This window comes from Tamandua tetradactyla, chromosome 11, assembly GCF_023851605.1.
Source record: "Tamandua tetradactyla isolate mTamTet1 chromosome 11, mTamTet1.pri, whole genome shotgun sequence".
NCBI lineage: Eukaryota > Metazoa > Chordata > Mammalia > Pilosa > Myrmecophagidae > Tamandua > Tamandua tetradactyla.
In genome coordinates this window covers 31,634,000-31,656,821 of record NC_135337.1, presented here as the reverse complement: position 1 = coordinate 31,656,821, position 22,822 = coordinate 31,634,000, and the positions used below count along the sequence as shown (strand labels likewise).

General features: G+C 33.7%; 1 protein-coding gene across 8 annotated transcripts in view; it reads right to left on the bottom strand.

Annotated features, from left to right (window-relative positions):
* EVI5 (ecotropic viral integration site 5) overlaps nucleotides 1-22,822 on the bottom strand; it is a 307,393-nt gene that overhangs the window by 41,641 nt on the left and 242,930 nt on the right. For all 8 annotated transcript variants that reach the window (XM_077120262.1, XM_077120264.1, XM_077120268.1 and 5 more), the window contains one exon: nucleotides 13,424-13,519. In XM_077120262.1, the coding sequence (XP_076976377.1) occupies nucleotides 13,424-13,519 (96 nt within the window). The remainder of the gene's footprint in view (nucleotides 1-13,423; nucleotides 13,520-22,822) is intronic.

Here is a 22,822-nt window from a genome sequence, read left to right as displayed (position 1 = left end):
TTTTTCTTTACCTATACCATGAAGGGTATAGATGTACATAATTGGGCTGAATATCCTGTATTTATGAATGTAATATAAAACTGGAAAATGACCTGAATAAAGATAAAGCATCCTGTGTGGATTTTTTTTTTCTCTTCTGAATGTGGTATAGTACATACTCTTTTTTGAGACAAGGAATTAATGGAAAGATAAATAGCCTTGGTGCTAAAAAAAAAATTACTCTGAAACAATTACTAGAGTTTGGTCATTAGTTAAATGAAAAACTCTTAAAATAGCTCTTAATAGCTCTTGCATAGCTGTTAATTATGTCATGGATAAATTTGTATTCCCTAAATAATACATACATTTGAAACTGGGTTGACTATTTTATCTAGTTGTATATTTCTAGAAGTATCAAAAATTTCGCTATAAAATCTCATTTGCCTCTGTCTTCACAAAAGCATCCAATATTTAAAAGCTAAGTTTTTCATTTATAACAGCAACTAAAAGAATGAAATATCTAGAAATAAATCCAAGGATATAAAGACCTTGTATACGGAAAACTAAAAGATATTGCTCAAAGATATCAAAGAAAACCTAAATAAATGGAAAGATATTCCATGCTCATGGATTGGAAGACTAAATATCATTAAGACATCAATACAACCCAAAGAAATTTATAGATTCAATGCAATACCAAGCAAAATTCCAACAACCTTTTTTGCATAAAGGGAAAAGCCAATCATCAAATTTATATGGAAGTGTAAGGAGCCCCAAACAGCCAAAAACATCTTGAAAAAGAAGAAAAAAGTTGGAGGACTCACATTTCTCGATGGTAAAACTTATTACAAAGCCACAGTAATCAAAACAGCATGGTGGCACAGAAAAGACATATAGACTAATGGAATAAAACTGAGAGCTCAGAAATCAACCCTCACATTTATGGCCAACTGATTTTTCACAAAGCGGAAAAAACTACTCAATTGGGAAAGAATAGTCTCTTCAACAAATGGTACTGGGAAAACTCCATCTCCTATTGCAAAAAAATAAAGGGGGACCCCTACTTCACAACATGTAGAAAAATCAAACCAAAATGATTCAAAGACCAAATATAAGAGGTAAAACAATCAAACCCATAAGGAAACAACTTCAGTGTTAGGCAATGGTTTCTTGGACTTTACCCCCAAAGTACAAGTAAGAAAAGAAAACAACAGTCAAATGGAATCTCCTCAAAATTAAAAAAGTTTTGCTTTTCAAAAGGACTTCATCTTGAAGGTAAAATGACAACCTACATAATGGAAGAAAATATTTAGGAACAACACATCTGATAAAGGTTTAATATCCAGAAATCGTACAACTCAACAATGAAAAGACAAACAACCCTACTAAAAAATGGGCAAAAGACTTGAATAGACATTTCTCCAAAGAAGATATTCAAGTGGCCAATAAGCACTCTAGCTGCTAGGGAAATGCAAATCAAAACCACAATGGGATACCATCTCACACCCACTAGAATCACTACTATTGGAAAAAAAACAACAACAACAGAAAATTACAAGTATCAGAGAGGATGCAGAGAAAACCTATTCATTATTGGCCGCAATGTAAAATGGCATAGCTGCTATGAAAGACAGTTTGGCAGTTTCTCAGAAAGTTAAGTATAGAAATACCATATGTTCCAGCATTCCCACTACTAGGTATAAACCCAAAAGATTTGAAGGCAGGGACTCAAAAAGATATTTGCACACCAATGCCCATAGCAGCATTATTCAAGATGGCCAAAAGATGGAAGCAACCCCAATGTCCATCAATGGATGAATGGATAAATTAATTGTGGTGTATATATATACAATGGAATATTATTCAGTGTATAAAGGAATGAAGTCCTGATACATGTGACAACATGGATGAGCCTTGAAGACATCATGCGGCATGAAATAAGCCAGACACGAAAAGAGAAATATTGTATGATATGAAGTAATCAGAATAAGAAAATTCATACAGTCAGAAGCTGCAATATAGGTTACCAGGGAACAGCATAGAGGTAGGGAATGAGATTTAATGCTTAAATTATACACAGTTTCTATCTGGACTGATCATAAAGTTTTGGTAATAGATGTTGGTAATGGCAGCATAACGTTGTGAACATAATAGCAACCCTGAATTATATATGTGAATGTGGTCAAAAGGGGAAATTTTAGGTTATATTGATGTTATTACAATAAAAAATTTTCACAGAAACATAGTACTGTACAAAAGAGCAGAGCCTATTGTAAACAATGGACTACAGTTAACAGCACAATTACAAAAAAACAAATACTCTTTCATGAATTGTAACAAATGTACCACAATGATGCAAGGAGTAATAATAGGGTATTATATGGGAACTTTGCATTTTCTGCATGATTTTTCTGTAACCTGCAACTTTTCTAATGTTGAAGAAATGAAAAAGCTAAGGTTTTAGTAGCACCTTCTGGAAAATGAAGCAGAATCTGAAGGTTCAAAGTCAGACAAATTTTCCAGTTTTGGATAGAACAGAAATCTAGAACCTGCCCCTGAAAAAAAGGTAAAAGAATATGAATTGAGAGTGTATATTTTTTTTACTAACTAGACATTGGGTTCTCATCAGCAGGACTGTGGTGAGGCCGGGGTGGTAGATCAGAAGATAGAATGCCTGGGTATTAGTTCCGTCTCCGCCACTAACTAGCTGTGTAACTTTGGGTAAGTCCCTTAACTCTTGAGGCCTCAGCTTCCTCATTTATCAAATTAAAAAGTAGATAAACTTTAAGAACACTTTTGGCCTAGAGAATATATGAATCTTAAATCTCAGCTTTAAGTCTTTTACATAGTGATATTATTACAGACATATAAAATAATTGTGCATAGCGCGATAATTAATTTTTACCTTGTGACTTCAAATAAGACAAACTGCTTATCCAAGATAAAATGGCACATATAGAAAGAATAGAAGAAATATTCTCTCATTTAAAAAGGTCATCAAGAACAAACGTTTAAATCCATAGAGGTTGTAAGATTAAAAAAAATAGTGCAAAATACTTCATTCAAGGGCCTTAAAGCAATTTTCACAGGGTTACAAATATGGTCTTTCATTATCTACCTACAACCTTCTGGGCAGCCAAGTATAAGAACTATTTACTTGTACTGAGGCTTGTGTGAACTCTTGCTGATACTTTACATTGGTCTAATTAGAGAAAAAACAAATTTAAGGGAAAAATTTCTTTTATTAAGAAGGTGTCACCCTGGGAAAATTAGCATTTTCTATTGCAAAACATTCATGAAAGTTTATAATTTCACATATTGAAAATTTTCTTAAAATATTAACAATAATTTTAAAATTAAAATTAAATCATTAGCAACAGTACAAATTAAAAACATTAATTTTTATTTACTCAAGCTGTAGGCTGGGATCATCAATGTAGTAGGTAAAATATCAATCCTAATTTGATAGTTTATGTTCAGTAAACTAGGTAACACACTTGGGGCTTTCCAAGATCTAAAAGGAAATAAAGGTTGGTAGAAACTGGCATTATAGGATAAGCATAGCAGTTTTAAACAAAACAAAACACAACACACATACAGAATAAGTAACACCATTTAGTTTGAAATAAAGAGAAAGAAATAGTTCTGGAAAGAACTAGAGAACCAAATGACTAAGTTCTTTTCTATCTTTGATTTCTGGTTTAAATCCCGGGATGAAGACTGATATTGAATTAAGTCTTTTATAAATGCTTCTTATACAAACGTTCAAATTCAAATGATGTCATTAATTATTTTTAAATTGAAGAATGTATGCACAAGGAAAATAAGATTAAAATATTACAATAGGGACACTGTGATTTGATTCTTATAGGTATTTTAAATATTCTAATTTAATAGCAAAAAGAGCATACATATAACAAATTATATTACGAATGTTTAGAACATTACACAAAAACCTTTTCCCAGGTATTTACTAAATTCATAGTTCAGATATGTAGAAACAAGTTATCAGGATTCAAAAATTTAAAGAGCATTCACACAAATACTTTTTTTTATAGTTTTTATTTTTGTAGGCTGAATAGGGGAGGTGTCACATTTCAGTCTTTTCTTCCATGTGAGTATCCCCTTATTTCAGCAACATCTGTTGAATTTTTGTTTGTTTGGTTTTTCATTTGTTTGTGGGCTTGTCCGTTTGTTTGGGAAGTGCATGGGCCAGGAACTGAACCCGGGTCTCCCACATGGTGGATGGCGGGTGAGATTCTACCACTGAACTACCCTTGCACCCCTACAAAACTTTTTTAAGTTCCACTTTACAAAAGCTTTGTTTAGATTTTCTTTTATTTACTCCAACTCCTAATCACCTACTTGGCTGGTAGAAAGAACAAAAGAAGATTCCCGTGACATACAGTGATTTAACTTAAAAAAAAAACCAACCTTGCAATAAAGGAGAAAGAATGACCAAAAAAAAAAAACCTTTTGGGGTACTGAAAACCAGCACAATGACTACTTCAGAAAGAAATTTGGTTTTAGCTACCTGGGTTTTATGTTGTTTATAGCATACTATAATAGTTCTTTTGCCAGCTTTGTCTCCTCTCTTAAACCATCGATTTTTCTCTGATAGATGGTGAAGAAATCTTTGTTAATAAGTTCATTCTTAAGAAGGATCAGAGAAGTTAAAAACATAGTTAAAATAACTATACCAAAATACTTCCTCTTGAAAGACCTGATTCTCTGATTTTCCTCCTATTCCACTTGTAGTTTTGGTGTCCTTTACTGGCTCTTCTCTCTTGACCCTAAATGTTAGGTCATTTACTCTTGGACTCCTTTATCTTTATATACATATACCATTTATATGCCAGTGTCTACAAATTGATATTTTAATTTCTGACCTCTCCTAGGAACTCCAGATTCACATATCCATTGACTGTCTGACACTTCATTTTAATGTTTAACAGGAATCACAACTTTAACATAAATGAAGCAGAACTCTGGATTTTCTACCCTCCCCTAATTTCAGCAAATGCATTCAACCAGTTACTCAAGTGTTCAAGCCAAAAGTCTCTGGAGCCACTGACTTTGCTTTCATGCTCCTCATACAATCCTTTACCAAGTTCTCTATCTCTGAAACACATCCCTAATACATTCACATTACTAATATCTCTATCTCTTCCATTCTTCTAAGTCACCGTTGTTCTTACCTGGATTATTTTAACAACCTCCTAACTAAATTTCCCTGTTTCCATTCTTGCCTCCCTCCACATGGCAGGCAGGGCAAATCAGATCACCTCACTACACATCAGGAAACTTCTCAGCTGTCCTACCTTAGCTTATATGTTAGCTTGCTAGTGAAGCCTTCCATGAACATCATTTATTCACTAAAAACATTTTCACAGAATACCTTCTACATTGTTCTAGAAGCTGGGGAAAAGGTATTCAATGTCATAATAATCAGGGAAAGATTAAAACCATAATGGGAAATCTTAAGAATGACTTAAATTAGAAGATTTTGACAATGCTGATAAGGATGTAAAACAGAGGCATAGATGTTACCTAGCAATTTTACTCCTAAGTATATAATTGTTATGGGTAGATAGTGCCCCCACAAAAGACATGTTCAAGTCCTAACCTCCAGTCCTGTGAATGTGAGCTTATTTGGAAACAGAGTCTTTGAAGATGTTATTAGTTAAATTGAGGCTAAGTTGGATTTGGATGGCCCTAATTCAATATGTCTGGTGTACTTTTTAGAAGGGGAGACGAGACAGAGACAAACAACAAGGGAGAATGCCATGTGAAGACAGAAAAAGAGACTGAAGCCTAAAGAATGCCAGCAAACCACCAGTAGATTGGAAAAGACAAGAAAGGACTTTCTCATATAGATTTCAGCCTCCTAACTGTGAGACAATAAATTTCTGTTGTTTTAAGCCACCAAGTTTGTGGTACTTTGTTAGGGTAGCCTAGGAAGCTAAGACAACAACTAACTGAAGTGCATATAAATGTGCACCAAAAGACATGGAATGAGAAGGCTCATTCGCAGCAATGTTCTTAACAGACCAAACTGGAAAAAATTTGAATGTTCCTCAACGGAGAGATAAATTATGGCATATTCAAAGGAAGATTATGCAGCATGAAAATAAACCACCTACTGCTACATTGAAAATGACCTAGTTAAATTTCACAATGTTGGGAAAAAGAAACAAGACAACAACAACAACAAAAAAAACACATATTGCAAGAAGTCATTTATATAAAGTTAAAAACTGAACTATTCTGTTGTAAGTTGAGATCATGGTTACCTTTGGAGAGGAGAGAGTGAGTAGTGGTTGGGAAAGAGTGTGAATGGGGCTATGAGGCCTATTTCCTGGTAGCTTTAAGCGTGTGAGCACTTCGTGATAATTTACTGAGCTGTAAACTTGTGATCTGGACAATTTCATGAATGTGTGTTATACTTTTATACACATTTTTTTTAAGTTTCTTTTCTTCAAATTGTTCAATTTTTAGGGTTATTAATTCACTCTGTTATTAAAGATATAGATGGTAAACTCATACTAGAAGGCTTCCTTTATGAAGAAGCAATGGAGAAATTGCTATCTGGGCTTAGTACCTGGAATAGTTGGAGCTGTCTCAATCATTTAGTCTCCTGTTATCATACAGACACTCTGAAATGTTTGTGACTAGGTTTTCTCTTTTGTGTTGACTGCTGAAAATCTTACAGTCAGGTTTGAGGCCCAAGCAAATATATGGATATCGTACTTTTATGCTATGGGTTTTGTATTGTTCTTATTCATGGTTCCATATTTTATTTGTACAGTTGTTTTTCTTTCTCTTACAAAATAGTAGTTTGCTATTTTGCAGCATTTGCAAGCATCCTTACCCTATCTAGAACATGTGTGTTGGTTGAAAGGATGTATGGACCCAAATAAGCCATGTTTTAATCAAAATCCCATTTCTTAAAGGTAGAATAATCTTATTTGTTTGAAACCATAATCAGATCATCTCCCTGGATGATGTGATTTAGTCAAGAGTGGTTGTTAAACTGGATTAGGTGACAACATATGTCCACCCATTTGGGTGGGTCTTGATAAGTTTCTGAAGTCCTACAAAAGAGGAAACATCTTGGAGAATGAAGGAGATTCGGAGGGAGCAGAGAATGCTGCAGCACCACTAAGCAGAGAGTCCATGAGCCAGCGACTTTTGGAGATGAAGAAGGAAAATGTCTCCCAGGGAGCTTCATGAAACAGGAAGCCAGGAGAAGAAGCTAGCAGATGATACTGTGTTTGCCATGCTTCCAGATGAGAGAGGAACCCTAACCGTGTTCACCATGTGTCTTTCCAGATCAGAGAGAAACTCTGTGTTCACCATGGGCCCTTCCACTTGAGAAAGAAACTGTGAACTTCATCAGCCTTTTTGAACCAAGGTATCTTCCCCTGGATACCTTAGATTGACATTTCTATGGACTCATTTTAATTGGGACATTTTCTCAGTCTTAGAACTGTAAACTAGCAACTTATTAAATTCCCCTTTTTAAAAGTCATTCTGTTTCTGGTATACTGTATTCTGGCAGCTAGAAAACTAGAACAACATGGTAGCATATTAATGAAAAAAATGTTTTTTTCTTTTTTTTAAAAAAACATACATAATTTGTTTTGGTTTCACTTCTGACCAAGAGTCCTGATCTTGAATTCCAGCTTCTGTCACTTACTATATATGTGACTTCGACATATTATTTAGCCTCTCTGAGCCTATATACAATGGGTATTGTAATTATTTTCACAGGATAATTGTGAAGACTAAAATAATTATCCAATCACCTAACATGATTTAGTGGCTACTGGTTAATCAACGGGGGGGGAAATTTACTTAAAGTTACTAAGCAAATAAACCCAGAATTACTTTTGTGAGATTTTTAAGCTCATAAAGTACATTAAAACTATTTTATTATGACATCATAAAAATTCAGTAAAACTATTTAGTGGAGAGATATTTAAAGTTTAGTATAATTTTTAGCATAAGACTATCTTTGGTCTGGAATAAATTTGCCTGTTCCTAGTACACCCTTCAGAAGCACAACCATCACATCACCATCAAGAGTAAGCAAAAACATACAATCTGTATTCCAAACACATTCTCAAATCAGTTGTTTAGTATGCATTTTCTCATAAAATGATACTGTACATGGCAGCAAAGCTCCAAAGAATAGAGAGAAGTAGTTAACTGGTAATTAAGTTTAAGCAGAGGACTATACTTGCCTAGATGTCTATATCTAAATGAGTTCTGAGTAAAATCCTTTGGCTTCTAAACAAGAAAACCTTCCTACCTTCTTGTATCTGCCTTTCTTGGCATTTAGGAAAGATTCTTTGACTTTAGTGGCCAGCAGTTGTAAGAAGTGAGTCCTGTATTGCAAAAGTAGATGGCTTACTAATTCCTGGAAACTACAATTTTGTTTCATGTATCTGACTTAAATGCTCCTAATGCCCAATTTGCCTGGCAAATTTCCATTCACCTGTCAAAAGTAGTCCAGATGTAGTTACCAATTTATCCCTGTTTTTAAAGAGGCTTAGGTGGTTAAACATGCGCTTGGAATCATATGGCCTGAACTAAAATCCTACTTCTACCACTGAATATAGTATGACTAGGGGTAGTTATTTAACCTCACTGAATATATATATATTCATATATAAAATTATATATATATTCATATATAAAATATGAACAATAATGATGCTACTTACTCCATAGGACTGTTGTGAATACTAAATAAAATAATGTAAGTATCACAGTACATTGTCTTACACAAAGCAACTGTTAAATAAAATGGTAGCTTCTATACTATTCTACCGCTATACTTTTCACCAAGTATTGCAATTTGTTATTTGTATGCGTATCTCAACTGTAAGACTGTGAACCCCTTGAGGGCATGGACTATGATTCAATCTTCTTTACCTTCAGTTCTGCACCCAGGGCATAGTGCTCTGAAGATGGATGGGGGTGGGGTGGGGTGGTAAGAGATCGGGAAGATGGGATAAGGAAAGCACTTGAACTGGATGGAGTAAAGGGTGTAGGCCAGGGGCTTCTCTGTGTATGCCATGATGGGATGTGGTGAGAGGGAGAGGATTTAAACTTCCGGGCCTGGGGTAGCAAGGTTTTCCACAGTGGCTTCTGCGAAGGTCTTGACAGGGTTTAAGAGGGTCCAAATTCAAACATTTCTAAGGGAAGTAGGCAAAAGTTAGTCAGGTAATGAGGGTAGGAATTAGAGGAGTCAGGAGTCAGAGAAGGCATTAGGATGAATCACAGTAAACAGTAAGAAGGGAAGATAATTTGCCATTTGCAATGTCAGCAAGTAAAGACGGGGCGTTCATGTGGCTAAGTCAAAGGTAGAATTCACATATTACTGGATGTTTTCAAATTCATATGTCAGAGAGGAACGACACAGTTAACATGTCATTAATTGCCCTTCTTAAGATTTTGAATATTGATGACGTTTTCTAATTTAACTGCCTATGTAAAGCTGAAGTAAAGAATAGGCTGAAGTGGACTTGATTCCAACTCAACCATTTCCTACTTGTATAACCCTGGGCGAGTTACTTAATCATTGTGAGTCTCAGTTTCCACATCCAGGCAACTGAGACCAAAACCACTTACACATGGGATTGCTTAAGGGATTAGTAATCATAATAAATATGAAGTGTCTGACACAATGATGCTTGGTCTATGGTAGGTACTTGATAAATCATAATTATTATTTTATAGGTCAAAAATATATTCAGTAATTTATAAAATACACCTTGATTAATCCTCTTTCCACTTTACACAGCTGACTATGCTAAGTAGTCATAGTTGTTATAAAACGTACAATATTGCTGTAGATCTTGGAGAAGATGCATAAGTAAAGCTCGTCATTCCTTTCAGCATTTCCTTCAACATTTAAAGAAGTACAAAAATTAGCTAACAATATGACTACTGACAAGACAGTCAGGTGCTCAAATACAGTATTAATATTTCAAACTAAATGTTTATGTTGAAAGCCAAAGATTTTGATAAATTATAGCACATGGGTAAATGTTAAAAATTGGAGAGAAGAGACTGACTTTGGCTTTCTTTTTTCATTGGGATGTCATAAAAACATGAGAACAAAAAAAGTGACACCTTTTTTAATCCCCCCAAGAAGCTGGTTCAACAAATAGTAATTTTCATTTTTTTAAGTTTATAGCAACCAGTATCTAGATTCAAACTTTCACCTGTTTTCACTTATTCTTTCATTAGTAGTAAACTTTGCAATAGGTGAACATATTAAAATTTGTCAGAAAACATAACGAAACAAAATCTCCAAATGAAGATACATTACAGCTTCATATAATCTAGTAAGAACCATAAACCAGTTCAACTATGTGTAGCATTATTTCACACAAGTTGGTCACACTAATTCTTCAATTGAATCTGCCCTCCTCTGAATGCGCAAAACTATGCTCACTCTCATTTCTGAAACTTTGTGTTGTCCCAGCTGTATCACACTCACATCTTTTTTCTACCATGCATGGAGCCTGCTTCAGCCCAAGACTCTGGCCTTCTTTGAACTGCACAATTAGCATCTCATCACAGACTTCTAGTCTTTAATTTGCACAATCTAGTTCTTTATTTTAGCAATAATAAATTCTACATTTTGATTAATTTCCTTTTTACGTGTGTCTAAGATAGGAGAGTGTTTTCACAGGCTCTCAAGAGGATAATATCTTCATTTTTAGTCAAGAAACATGACATGTAAAATTAATGCTTTTTCATGAAGGAAATTTGGAGATTAAAACATGGGAATGTATAATACAGTGAATCTTGTAGGGAACAATGACTGTGATTAATTGTATAAACATAAAAAAGTTCTTTCATGAACTAGAAAAAATATATGACACCATAATTAATAATAGAGGGGTATATGGGGAAAAAGTGTAGCTGTTGCAAACTATGGACTACAGTTACCAGTAATACCTTAATATTCTTTTATCAACAGTAACAAATTTAACACACTGATACATGGGTCAATAATAGGGAGGGATAGGGAGTATGATAGCATCTGGGTTTTCTTTTTTCTTTTTATTTCTTTTCTAGGGTAATGAAAATATTCTAAAATTGATCATGGTTCTCTCAAACACGAGGGACTCCCAAGTTAACAGGCCAAGTCCCTGATCTTGAGATTTGCTCTTCTGAAACATATTTCTGTGGTGGAGAAGCTAAGCCTACCTATAATTATGCCTAAGAGTTACTTTCAGAGAACCTCTTTCGTTGTTTAGATGTGGTCTCCCTCTCTCTAAGCCCAACACTGCAAGTAAAATCATTACATTTCTCCCTACATGGGACATGACATCCAGGGGTATGAGTCTCCCCAGCAACGTGGGACATGACTCCCTGGGATGAGCCTGGCCCTGGCACCGTGGAAACAACAATCTTTTCTGAGCAAAAGGGGGAAAAGAAATGTAATAAAGTATGAGTAGCTAAGAGAGTTCAAATAGAGTAGGCTATTCTGGAGTTTACTCTTAAGCAAGCTTCTGCTAAACACTGCTAACTGCCATGGGTTGCCAACCCCCACCAACATCATTCCTGTTAACCCTAAAAAACATGCAGGGCTCTCTGAGATTCTACAAAAGCTGCATACACTAAGTTTACTTTTCAGAAACCTAAAACCTTCAGATGGTTCCTATGTCAGATAAATCCTGAAACCCAGAGGTGCCTGTATCTCTAAGAACATCAACCAGTTCCATCCTTCTACCCCATATTGTTGACACCCCTTTTCAACATGAAAAAAGTTACAATAGGCATAACGCAAGTATTCCTAAAGATTGGAAAAAGGAGAAGGAGGAGTTATAACAGAGAAGGTAGGATTTGAAAAATGAGTATGACTACTAAATCATCATACTGATATCTCTTTTTAATCTCCAGTGTCTTGGAGCAGCTAGGAGGAAAAATCTGAAATTCTGGAACTGTAACCAATATACCAAATTTGGAAATCTGTTCTATAACTACTTGTTAAAAAGTACTTTGAAATTTATTGCTTTTTTGCATATATGTTATATTTCACATTAAAAAAAGAGAAACTATAATTGATCATTGTGACATATTCACGACTATGTGATAATACTGTGAACCATTGATTATGTACTTTGAATGGTTTGTATGGTGTGTAAATATATCTCAATAGAATTGCATTAAAGAAAAAAATGTTTTTGTTGACTGATTTTGATTTTCCTTTGGGGATGTCTTTTGAACATAATGAATAATTCCTAAGGTTCTCAAAAGAGTAAGAATTTCTAGAACATGCTTATTTGTAACTTTTTTCTTCATACATGGCTTTTGAACCAAAACAGAATGTAAAAACTACACACAAAGAGGAAAAGATTCTATAACATCCTGAATTTAGTAAATGTTATTATGACTGAAAATCAAGATTACTGCTCTTTAAACTTGATTTATTATTTATTATTGAAAGATTTTTAAAATATCTGGACAAATTAAGTCATACTTAAGATTAATCATTAAAAGAAAATTTAGTTCGCTCTTCATTCAGAATTTACTCTTAGATTGATTATTCCAGGGGGAATTACTCAAATCACTCAGACTTGAACTAATGGGAGTAATACTGGGAAAGGGTAATGCCCCCATTTTTTCTTTCAAGTTAAAATTCACTTAGTGGCCAAAATGAGTTTCCATTTTTTTTTTAAGCAAATGAGATTTTTTTTTACCTTTTTAAATCTCATCACTGTGAGTGAATACTATTTATAATCAATTCAAATAGAGAAATATGCTTTTCCATTCATTCTCAGCTAGGCATTTACCATTAGTTCAAAATACTGTTAAGTTACTTGGTATAGTTTCTAGTAAAAGCATCTGAAAATTTCATGAGTTGAATCTCACAGATTCAAGGTAGTGTCAGTTTAAAAAGCGTTCAGATACTAAGAAATCTGTTAACTGATATTAGGCAAGTATCCTTTTTTGCAATCTCAGTAATACCACCATCAGTGTAAAAGAAGACAAGAGTAAAAAGACTTCCTTCTACCCACAACGGTAAATACCACAAATCTATTCTACAGGTCTTTAGCAAAATCTTAGTTAAATTGAAGTATCTCTGATATCTAGGCAAATTATCAAGGGTCTTCAGACTATAACTTAAAATGTTTGCCATGCAAATATTGCTTGATCATTTTAGGTTATGATGGAGAGGTTTAATAAAACCTCTATAACAAAAATAAATCCTCGTTAGTAGGATAGAAAATTTCTTGTTAGAAAGAAGATAATCTTTTAACATATTCTTCTTACTAATTATTACCAAGGATTCAAAATATTTAGCAAATATTCAAAATATTTAGCACGAAAGAGTCAGTCTTATAACCAGTAACAAAGTGTTGTTACAATACAGAGGAAGGAAGAAAGAAATATGTGAAGATCAAAATTTATCACTTACCTCATGATTCAGCTCTGCTATCTGATCTTTCAGTTCCCTAATGTACTGGTTAGAATCAGACTTGTTAAGCTGTCCTTGAAGCTTTCCTTCTTCTTTCTGTTTTGTGACAATACAACAAAGCAAAAACAGGAGAATTTTCTTAGCAGGCTCACAAATACTTGAAGATATAGGACAGTATAAATGCACATTCTTTAATTAGCTGAATTCTGAACAGGTTCACCATCAAATGATTTACTAACTATACCCAATATTTCTAAATAATGTTTATTAAGAGTTGTTTATAATAAATACAATTTATAAAATATACCTTTTGAAGGACTCTTGGAAATCAGTTGAATGGGTCTACTAATGAAAAAAATTAAAAATTTGGAAGTCATTTATGAAATGTAGCCACATTCACTACCATTAACATAAGAATTTCAATGTTTAAGTCAAGAAGGTGAGGAACCTCCCACAGTATACTGGGTGGTTTTTTGCTTTTGCTTGGGAAACAGAGAAAGGGAACAAAGAAAGTTCTCCAAGTTCTCCAAAAAGGGAAGGACAGCTCCTGGTCTCCTGTCTAATTAGCTCAGAAATGTGTGTTGGAGTCCCAGTATGCTGATTAAAAGCCAGTTCCAAAACAGTGTTGGAACCATTTCAAAGGGAAATAGTTTAGGAAGTGGAGAGATTGCCCTTTTATGTACCACTTGAAAATATACATGAACTTTTTAGACAAAGAGTTTATTAATGAGTGAAAACAGTGTTTTTTGATATTTCCAGATATAATTTGTTTTGATGCTTAAAATGTTAAGCTCTGATCTAGAGACATCTACTGAAACTACTGAATAACACTTGATACCAGAAGTAAGTTATTTTTAATAGCCGTGAACTACACCGTTTCCTTCCATGAAGTCAATCACTGTTAGTTTTTTAGTATACTCTTCCCATGACGTTTTTTACAAACTTAATTAAGCATACATATATACATGCATATCATATTTTTACCCATACGATAAACACTATACACTCTGTTCTGTACTTTCTTATCTCTCAGTAGTTCAACTTGGAAGATCATTCCATATCAGGACACATAGAGAAAGAGACATATTCTGATTTGAAAAAGCTTTGAAGTTCATGTAAAAGTTGTCTTAGTGCTGAGCATTCACAGGTTTTTAAAAAATCAGTTTTTAAATGCATCTTAGGTCCTATACAATTAATTCCCTTTAATATTTAAACCAGTTTGACTTGCAACTAAAACAATAATAGTTAACACTTATTGAGCACTTATCAGCTCTACTCTATTGAGATTCCCCAAAGGAATTAAGCCCTAATGCCTAAAGCATCTGTTGAATGTAACAATCTAACTTACCTCTCAGGTATCTAGAATGATACTAGGTATTACCCTTGGGAGATCTGAGAAAACAGTCACTCAAATCATTTTCTGTTGGGTTTAATTCACTTGTGGAGGCCTGGTGGAGAAAGACGGGTGCTTACAACATGCCAGGAATTTTTCTAAGCCTTTTATGTGCAATCATAACAAGCCTCTGTGATAGATATTATTAATATCCCTACTTTTCAGAGGAGGAAATCTGAATGAAAGATTGAATCAATTGGTTGCCTAAGAGTCACAGAGCCTTTTCCACCCTAAATTGTAGCAAATTCTGCACATAGGAAAAATGAAGCATTCAAGAATATGGAGATTTATGCAAAGGACCAAGCAAATTAGCTTTCTTGAATTTGTTGCAAAAAGTCTTGCCTTTACTTGCTTATTTTAGCCCCTGCTGATTTCAAAGCGAATTGCAATACGAAAATAACGATGAAATGCTATATGGCCCATGTTATAGATAAAAGTACATATAAGTTCAGTATCACTTATGTGTACTTATGTGCATCTTATTTTTAATCATCCCACTTTTTCAATGAAATATTTCAAAGGCACAGAACAAGAACAAAAGAAGAATATAATGAAGACTAATGAACCCACACAAATTCAGTCTGTTTCATGATTACCTCCTTTCTTGGTTCTTGATTTACTCTACCTCAATTCTGTATATTCTCAAAATGAGAAAGAACAGTGTCAAGCAGAGGGGAATAAATAAGTGAGTAAAGCAGGAAGGAAAGGAAAAAAGAATGTAGGGGAAAGAAAGAAATATATGGGAAGAGAATATTCACTAACATAAAATAAATGAAACCATTACTATAAAGATATTCTCCAAGTGCTGTGTTTGACGTGGGAAATGGCAGCAGCAAGAGTAAGTAGATATGCTTCAGAAGGAGATTTGATGCAAACCACTCGTTTGAATACGTACGTTCAACTCTATTTCTTTGTGGGCTTGTTTTGTCTTATTTTGGATTCACATCACATTCATTCCCTTGAAGTGGGTGATTAAATTAAAAGTGCAATCCATTCCTAGGAGGAAATTCTAGATGAGATGGAAAGGCTAGATGTTTGTGGTTTGGAATCAGACTTGGAGAAAAAATACCTTTGAATCTGGTTCCAAATGAAGGCAATGTTCTTGAGTATTTTGGACATCCCATAGCAATAATGTCATGTGGGATAACAAAAATTTTCAGTGCAAATATATGACAAAGCCCAAGATAAGCTCCAATGTTTTAAGATAGCAGTTAAAGAAAGCAGAAAGACTTTAAGTGTGAAAGGCTATAATCACCAATAATAATTAATATCAACTCTTTCCCATAAGGAAATTTGAAGTGAAAAAGAAAAGAAGTTTGGCAAGACAGGTATCTCTAAATCTGTTTCTCAAAAAGCCACTGAGGGACTCCAAAGATCTGTCTCCTCCAAAGGTGGGTCCCAGTAGGATTTAGCTAAGAATTTTGCTATAGCACCTTGATTTCTTTAGAGGAAAGGCACTATTTAATGAAAAACAGGGCAGCTAGGAAATTTTACAATAAAAATGATGGAATGCTTTAAACTTAAAAAAAAAAAAAGACTCCAGTAAGAAATCAAAGCCTTCTTAGATTGTAAAATAAAAGAGGTTCCTTGAACCTCTTATTCATCATAGAAATAAAGCAACATTTCAAGGAGAAAAGCTTTATATATTTGATTAAATCCAATTGTATATAGTTAACCTTTATAGATTTAAATATAACTTTATAAAGCTTTGTGTTTCTACACAACTTTTACATGGAAGAAGTTAGACCATGATACCTGTTACTATAGTTTCTGGGGCATACCCACAGGAAATGAAATACAATTTGTGGGGCACATTGGGTAAATTGAGGAAAGAGGAAGGGTTATTAAGCAGCTCCAGGTTCCAGCAGTGACTCCCAGGGCTCAGATCATGATTTCAGTACATCTGTCACACATTAGTGGCCCACCATTTTGACAGATATATCAGTTGGGAAGTTCTACCTGGGGTATCCTGATTCAACTGTCTGCCTTAAGGAAATAGTAGCTTATATTTCAAAACAGAAGTAAAAAGTGAGATGTTCTAAATGCTATTTAATAAACTAAAATATATGATCTACCTCTTATCTAAAAAATCTGTGAATTTTATGTTCTAAGAATGGGCTCTTATGTAAATATTTAAATTCAAAGCTTTTTAGGATTCTCTTTACGTGAATAGCTACATACTTACAATGTAGAAAAATACAGGAATTTCTGTATTCTATACTATACATAATAATTACTTTTATTTCTGGGATAGTTCATTCAATTAGCTAATGTTGAAGATTTTTTTTTTTGGGGGGGGGGTGCATAGTCCCAGAATCGAACCCGGGTCTCAAGATATTTTATGCAAGTATTTTTATAACTTTCTATTTTCAAGCAGTGTCCACATGTTTGTTTCTGATAAGCAGGTGGGAAAATGTCAGCTACACTAATAAATTTACCAGGAACCTGCATTTTCTTGAGGTTTTTCTTTTGGTCCAGCTGATAACAATAGATTGCCAGTAACTGGTTTCCAAGGCAAAACTAAATAAGTAAAAACTTAAAGAAAAAGAGGTCCAACATATTAACAATTTTGATGTGATGTAATTTCACTGAACAGACCTTAAATACATACCTTTAATTATTTAATAAATGGAATTTTATATTGAGACCATGAAGTAACATTTTCAAAGTTTAAATGTACATTTTACTCTTGGACTTATCTTTGATTAATTTTTTTTATTGTTTAGTATAGCACACTTATAGTACAGATCCCAGAGTTTGTTGTGGGCTACCATACGATCCTCTCATATTTTTCCTTCTAGCTGCTCTGGAATATAGGAGGCTAGAGGGCTTAAATATTTTTTTTATCATCACAATCAACCTTTTGTCTTTTTTTTTGTGTGTGAAAAATAACATATATACAAAAAATTTCTAAATTTCAAAGCACAACACCATAAACAGTTGCAGAACACATTTCAGAGTCTGACATGGGTTATAATTTCATGTTTTTACTGATTAATTCTTTTAGCAAATACAATTATGGTGTTTATAGCAATCTGATTCATATTAAGGCCTTAAGCCACAGAGTTTTGTACATGAACGCATTAATCAAAAGGTGTTCAATAACTCTAGTTAGCAGTTTACATGTTGAAATATTTAGGGATAAAGTGTAATAGTGTCTGCACCTTACTTGGAAATGCCTCAAAAAATAAAATGGCTAGAATAATGGATAAAAGAATATCTGGGGTGGGCAATGGCAGCACAGTAGCAGAGTTCTCGCCTGCCATGCCAGAGACCCAGGTTCGATTCCTGTTGCCTGCCCATGCAAAAAAAAAAAAAGAATACCTGATAAAGCAAGCATATAAAAATGTTAATTGCAGAATGGGGTGCGTTAATGGGTATTCACTGTACAATTTTTTCAACTACTGTATATTTGAAAATTCTCACACTAAAATATTGAGAGGAAAAGAGTAATCAATAAAAAACAATTCATTCCCCTCTCCCCCACCAGTGACTGCTAAAATTAAGCACTGGTACACAATGGATACTACCTTCTTCACATTTTACTAAAAACTTAAAAAACTGAAAAGTAACACAAATAAATCATACAAATTAGGATTTTATGAATACAAAATATAATTTTGGGGCAGGCTGAGCTACAGTTTACCTCTATATTCTGTAGTAGATTTGGTAGTTTTTATGTCACCCTCCTTCACGTCTCCTTCCTTGCTCACATTAGATGGTGGCAGAGGATTGGAATTATCCTACTCCTAATCCTCGGGAGGCCCTGATTGGTAGGGTCTAAAGCAAACAATATAATCCCATCAGTTTGGTCACAGTGAATTGGTTCAAGGATTGCTAAACAGTGTGACTCTCTGAACTTTTGCTGGAAATTATGGGGTACAGATTCTTATTCTGGACATTATGGTATGTGTATATGAAGCTCACTTGTTAGCCATTTTAACATGATGAGGAAAACCTTTCAAGAATGAAAATGATGAGGAGGGCAGCACCTTTAAAATCATGTTTAACTGTATCAAGTTGAGGGAGCTCAAATCAAACTTTTCTTGAAGCACATCCTATTTTTTTGACTTTTCAGTTACATGTGCCAATAAATCCTTTCTATTATTTAAAACTGGGCTTTCTTTAATAAAAACATTATAGCTAATGTGTATAAAAATTTAGCTAAGTAAACGAGTACAATAATATAAACAGCCTCAACCAGGAAATATTTAAAGCAGAATTCCCAAAGATGATTAAGGAGAAAGATCATTTGGAGAGTTCTGTAAACATACAGATTATAGGATCCTACTCCTGACTTACTAAATTCTCAACTTCGGGAACAGGGCTTGAAAATCAGTATACTTTGAAAGGTATACAAGTGATTCTGATATAGCCAAATATAGACCTATATTTGAAATGCACTGGTGTGAATCACCATTGAAAATTAACTTCTAAACACAAATTAATTATTTTATTTATATGCCAGTTATAAAACTTTTAAACCTATTTTCTAAGGATATCAAATAATGTCTCATTTCATTATAAAATTTACTTAGTATAATTTTACATATAAGAAGGACATAAGTATTTCTTTTAACTACCACCACAATAGTAAATGGTAAATGGCCAAGACTCATAAAGTTATTTACAAATAGACTCTACATTTCCAGAGTGAATATATTTAAAAACAAAAATAGAAGAAAAATGTCAAGGGTCCTTAAACTAATTTCTTTCAATTCTGCTATCAGTTTCACTTCACACTATTTCCCATGTTATTTTCAGCTGGTCAGTTCCCTGTCTACAGAGGTTGGTTCAATTTTGAACTCAAATCCCTTTCTTGGTTAACCCAGCATTCAAACAGAAATTATTATGTTAAAGTTTAGTAATGTATAATGAGGAACTAAATAAAAATGTTCAGGATCTGAAAAAATTCCCACATATGACCCCCTATACAAATTAAGATAACCATTTTAAAGAATGAAGAAAACTGGGCAGGCCTTGGTGGCTCAGTAGGCAGAGTTCTTGCCTGCTATGCCAGAGACCCAGGTTCGGCTCCCGGTGCCTGCCCATGCAAAAAAAAGAATGAAGAAAAACCAAAGATTTGGGGGCCAGCAAAATAATTCTTTAATTACTTAAAGGTGTTAATATTTTTGAGGAAATATGGCAATAAATAAGGATGATATAGGTCTAAAAAAGCTATGTTCTCTAATATAATTATATAAATATGTATAGTAGTATATTTCACTATAAACAGTATTCTGATGTTTGACTATCCAAACTATTTATATTAATGACCTTAGAACATTCACATTCACTTGTTTTATCCCCATGACCATAATAAAAGAAAGAATGAAGTAGAGCTGTAATGTGCCCAGGATGTCATATATCCTCTTACAGTTTATTGCAAAATCAATAAACACTGTGGTCAGCAGAGGGAAAAAAAAAAGTGAACATGTATTTGTGCAGTGTGTGTTATATGGTCATAGTAGAAAATGGACATTTTAGTCAGAGATATCTTCACCTACACTTTTGGCCCTCTAATGCCATTTAAAAAGTTGAACAATTAAAAATGTATTGGTGTAAAAAAAATGTATTGGTTCCTCAAAATGTACTGGTGCAAGTTAGAAGATTTAAGAGAAAATGTGAAAAGTTTTCTTGCTAACTTCAGTCCTTGCATGTGATAGGGCAGCAAAATTCAGGAGAGTAAGATGTGAAATGACTTTTAACAAGTGTTTGGGAGAAAAGAAGGGCTAGTGCATAATATTAAAAAATACTACACAGGTGAGAGAAGAAGAGACAGGCACTAAAGCTGTGTGAAAACCTGTGAATGTAGTTAGTTTTACTTTTTAAGAGGATTGTAATGGGCATGCTTAAGAGTCCATTCTTGTTTGTTTCTTTATCTATGTTTTTACTGCTGGTTATAACTTACCCTATCTTGCCACAGGAAGAACACTTCCTTAGACAGGAAGATAGCAGATTTTAAAAGCTGTGTTTAAAGCCATAGGCTTTTAAAACATAAGATCAGACAATCTGAAGCAAAGTTTTTTTTTAAAAGAGTTTTTAAGCAGTTAACAACCAGTTAATGTATTAAATGTGTAGTTGAGGTAATAGAATATACATTAGTCCAGAGGCAAATACAAAAGCATTTAGTCTATTATTTATATCTTGTAAAATATTTCCTAACTTTTTAGTTTTCAAATTTTTCAAATGTAAAGAGCTGAAACAACAGTATAATGGCAACCATATATCCTTCACTTATATTTACCACTTAAAATTGTCATATTTGCTTTATTTTTCTCTCTACATATGTACATATGTACGTGTGTGCGCGCATGTGCACACACATATTTTCTGAACCATTTGAATAGAAACAGCAGATGTCATGACCTTTCTCTCATATATATGTCATCATGCATTTCCTAAGAATTAGAAATTGTCCTACCTAACCAAATACGGCTTAACATCAAAATTAATATAATTCCAAAATAACAGTAATACCTTAATATCATTGAAAATACAGTTCTTAAATTTCCCCCACAGGGCCCAAAATGTTTTATTGTGGTCCAGAACCCAATCAGGGCTCACGGTTACATTTGGTTATTATAATTTCTTAGCCTTTTAAAATCTGTAATAGTCCCTCTGCCTTTTTTGCTTTTAATGACATTGTTAAATTTTTTTTTTGAAGAGCTCAAGTTCACACACTGGGTATTATCTAAACTAAAATAGAAAAATTTCCCATTTAAACAAAACCTCAAATAAAATGCTGTTTATATTTCCTTTATCGAGCTAAATAGGCAGCATAGAAAACCTAATGTAAAGTATATTTTAAGGATTGGTTAGGTCAAGGAAGTAATTACAGAAGACAAAGAAATAGAAACAAATATTTAAAACCAAAGACTCAGAAAATTTATAGGAACAGCATTAGAAGGCAGCACTTTATATATTACACTGAAAACTATTTTTTAACCAATGTTTAGATGCTATATTCATATATTTGGTAAAAGACACTTTCTTAAAGAAAAATAGTTTGTTTTTTTTAAAGTCATACATCTTCACTTTAAATTATTTAAACAAAGCAAAAAGATACAAAGATGAAAATTAAAGTTAAATTTTAGGTGAAATTGTTACGAAAACAACAGTGTGTTTTTTCAATACAAGAACAAAATACTTCTAAATTTATGGAAAAGAGATTTTGAAAAACATTAAGATGTTGGAGTCCATTTTTTTTTTTTACTATATGCTTCAAATTTAGGTGGTACTGATTTATAATTTATTTTGACTCATTTGTAGCTGATTTCACTATCCAATAGATTTTTCAAGTGACGATCACAAGATCAGTGTTCTACGGTTTGCTCATACTGGAAAATGCCCAGTCTCTTTAATGACATCTAGTTGATAATATTTTTGGGTTACCAAACTCAGAATTTGTAGAACAGCGCTAAGAGAACTTTCTGTGATAACGGAGATGTTCTGTATCTGCCCTGGTTAATATGGTAGTGAGTACCCACATGTGACTACTGAGCACTTGAAGGGAGACTGAAGGATTAAGTTTAGATATTGCTCTATTGGTTTGTGGCACAGAATATGTTGTGTAGAAACTGAACAAGTCTTAATGTTTACATTCCACCACAGCATTCTGCTTCAAATTTTCCTAGAACACAGAGTGTCCTTTTAATTAGCATATTCAAATCTTCCTTAATTTCAGGGCACTTTTCTTGTCATTTTATCTTTTATTTGCGGGGGGGGGGGGGCTGTATGGTCAGGGAATTGAACCCGCGTCTCCCACATGAAAGGCGAGCATTCTACTCATGCACCCCTTGTTATTGTATCTTTGAATAGCTTTTCTATTTCATTTGTTATGGGACATCAATTAGCCTCAGTGTTAGCTTATCTATATCTGGCCTCAAAAATATATCAGCAATCAATTACTTTACATTCATACTCTGCATTCAGTGTGATAGCTCATGCTTTTCCTCCAAGCCAGTATTTTACTTTTCAACATTGTCTATTTAATAAACTAATCT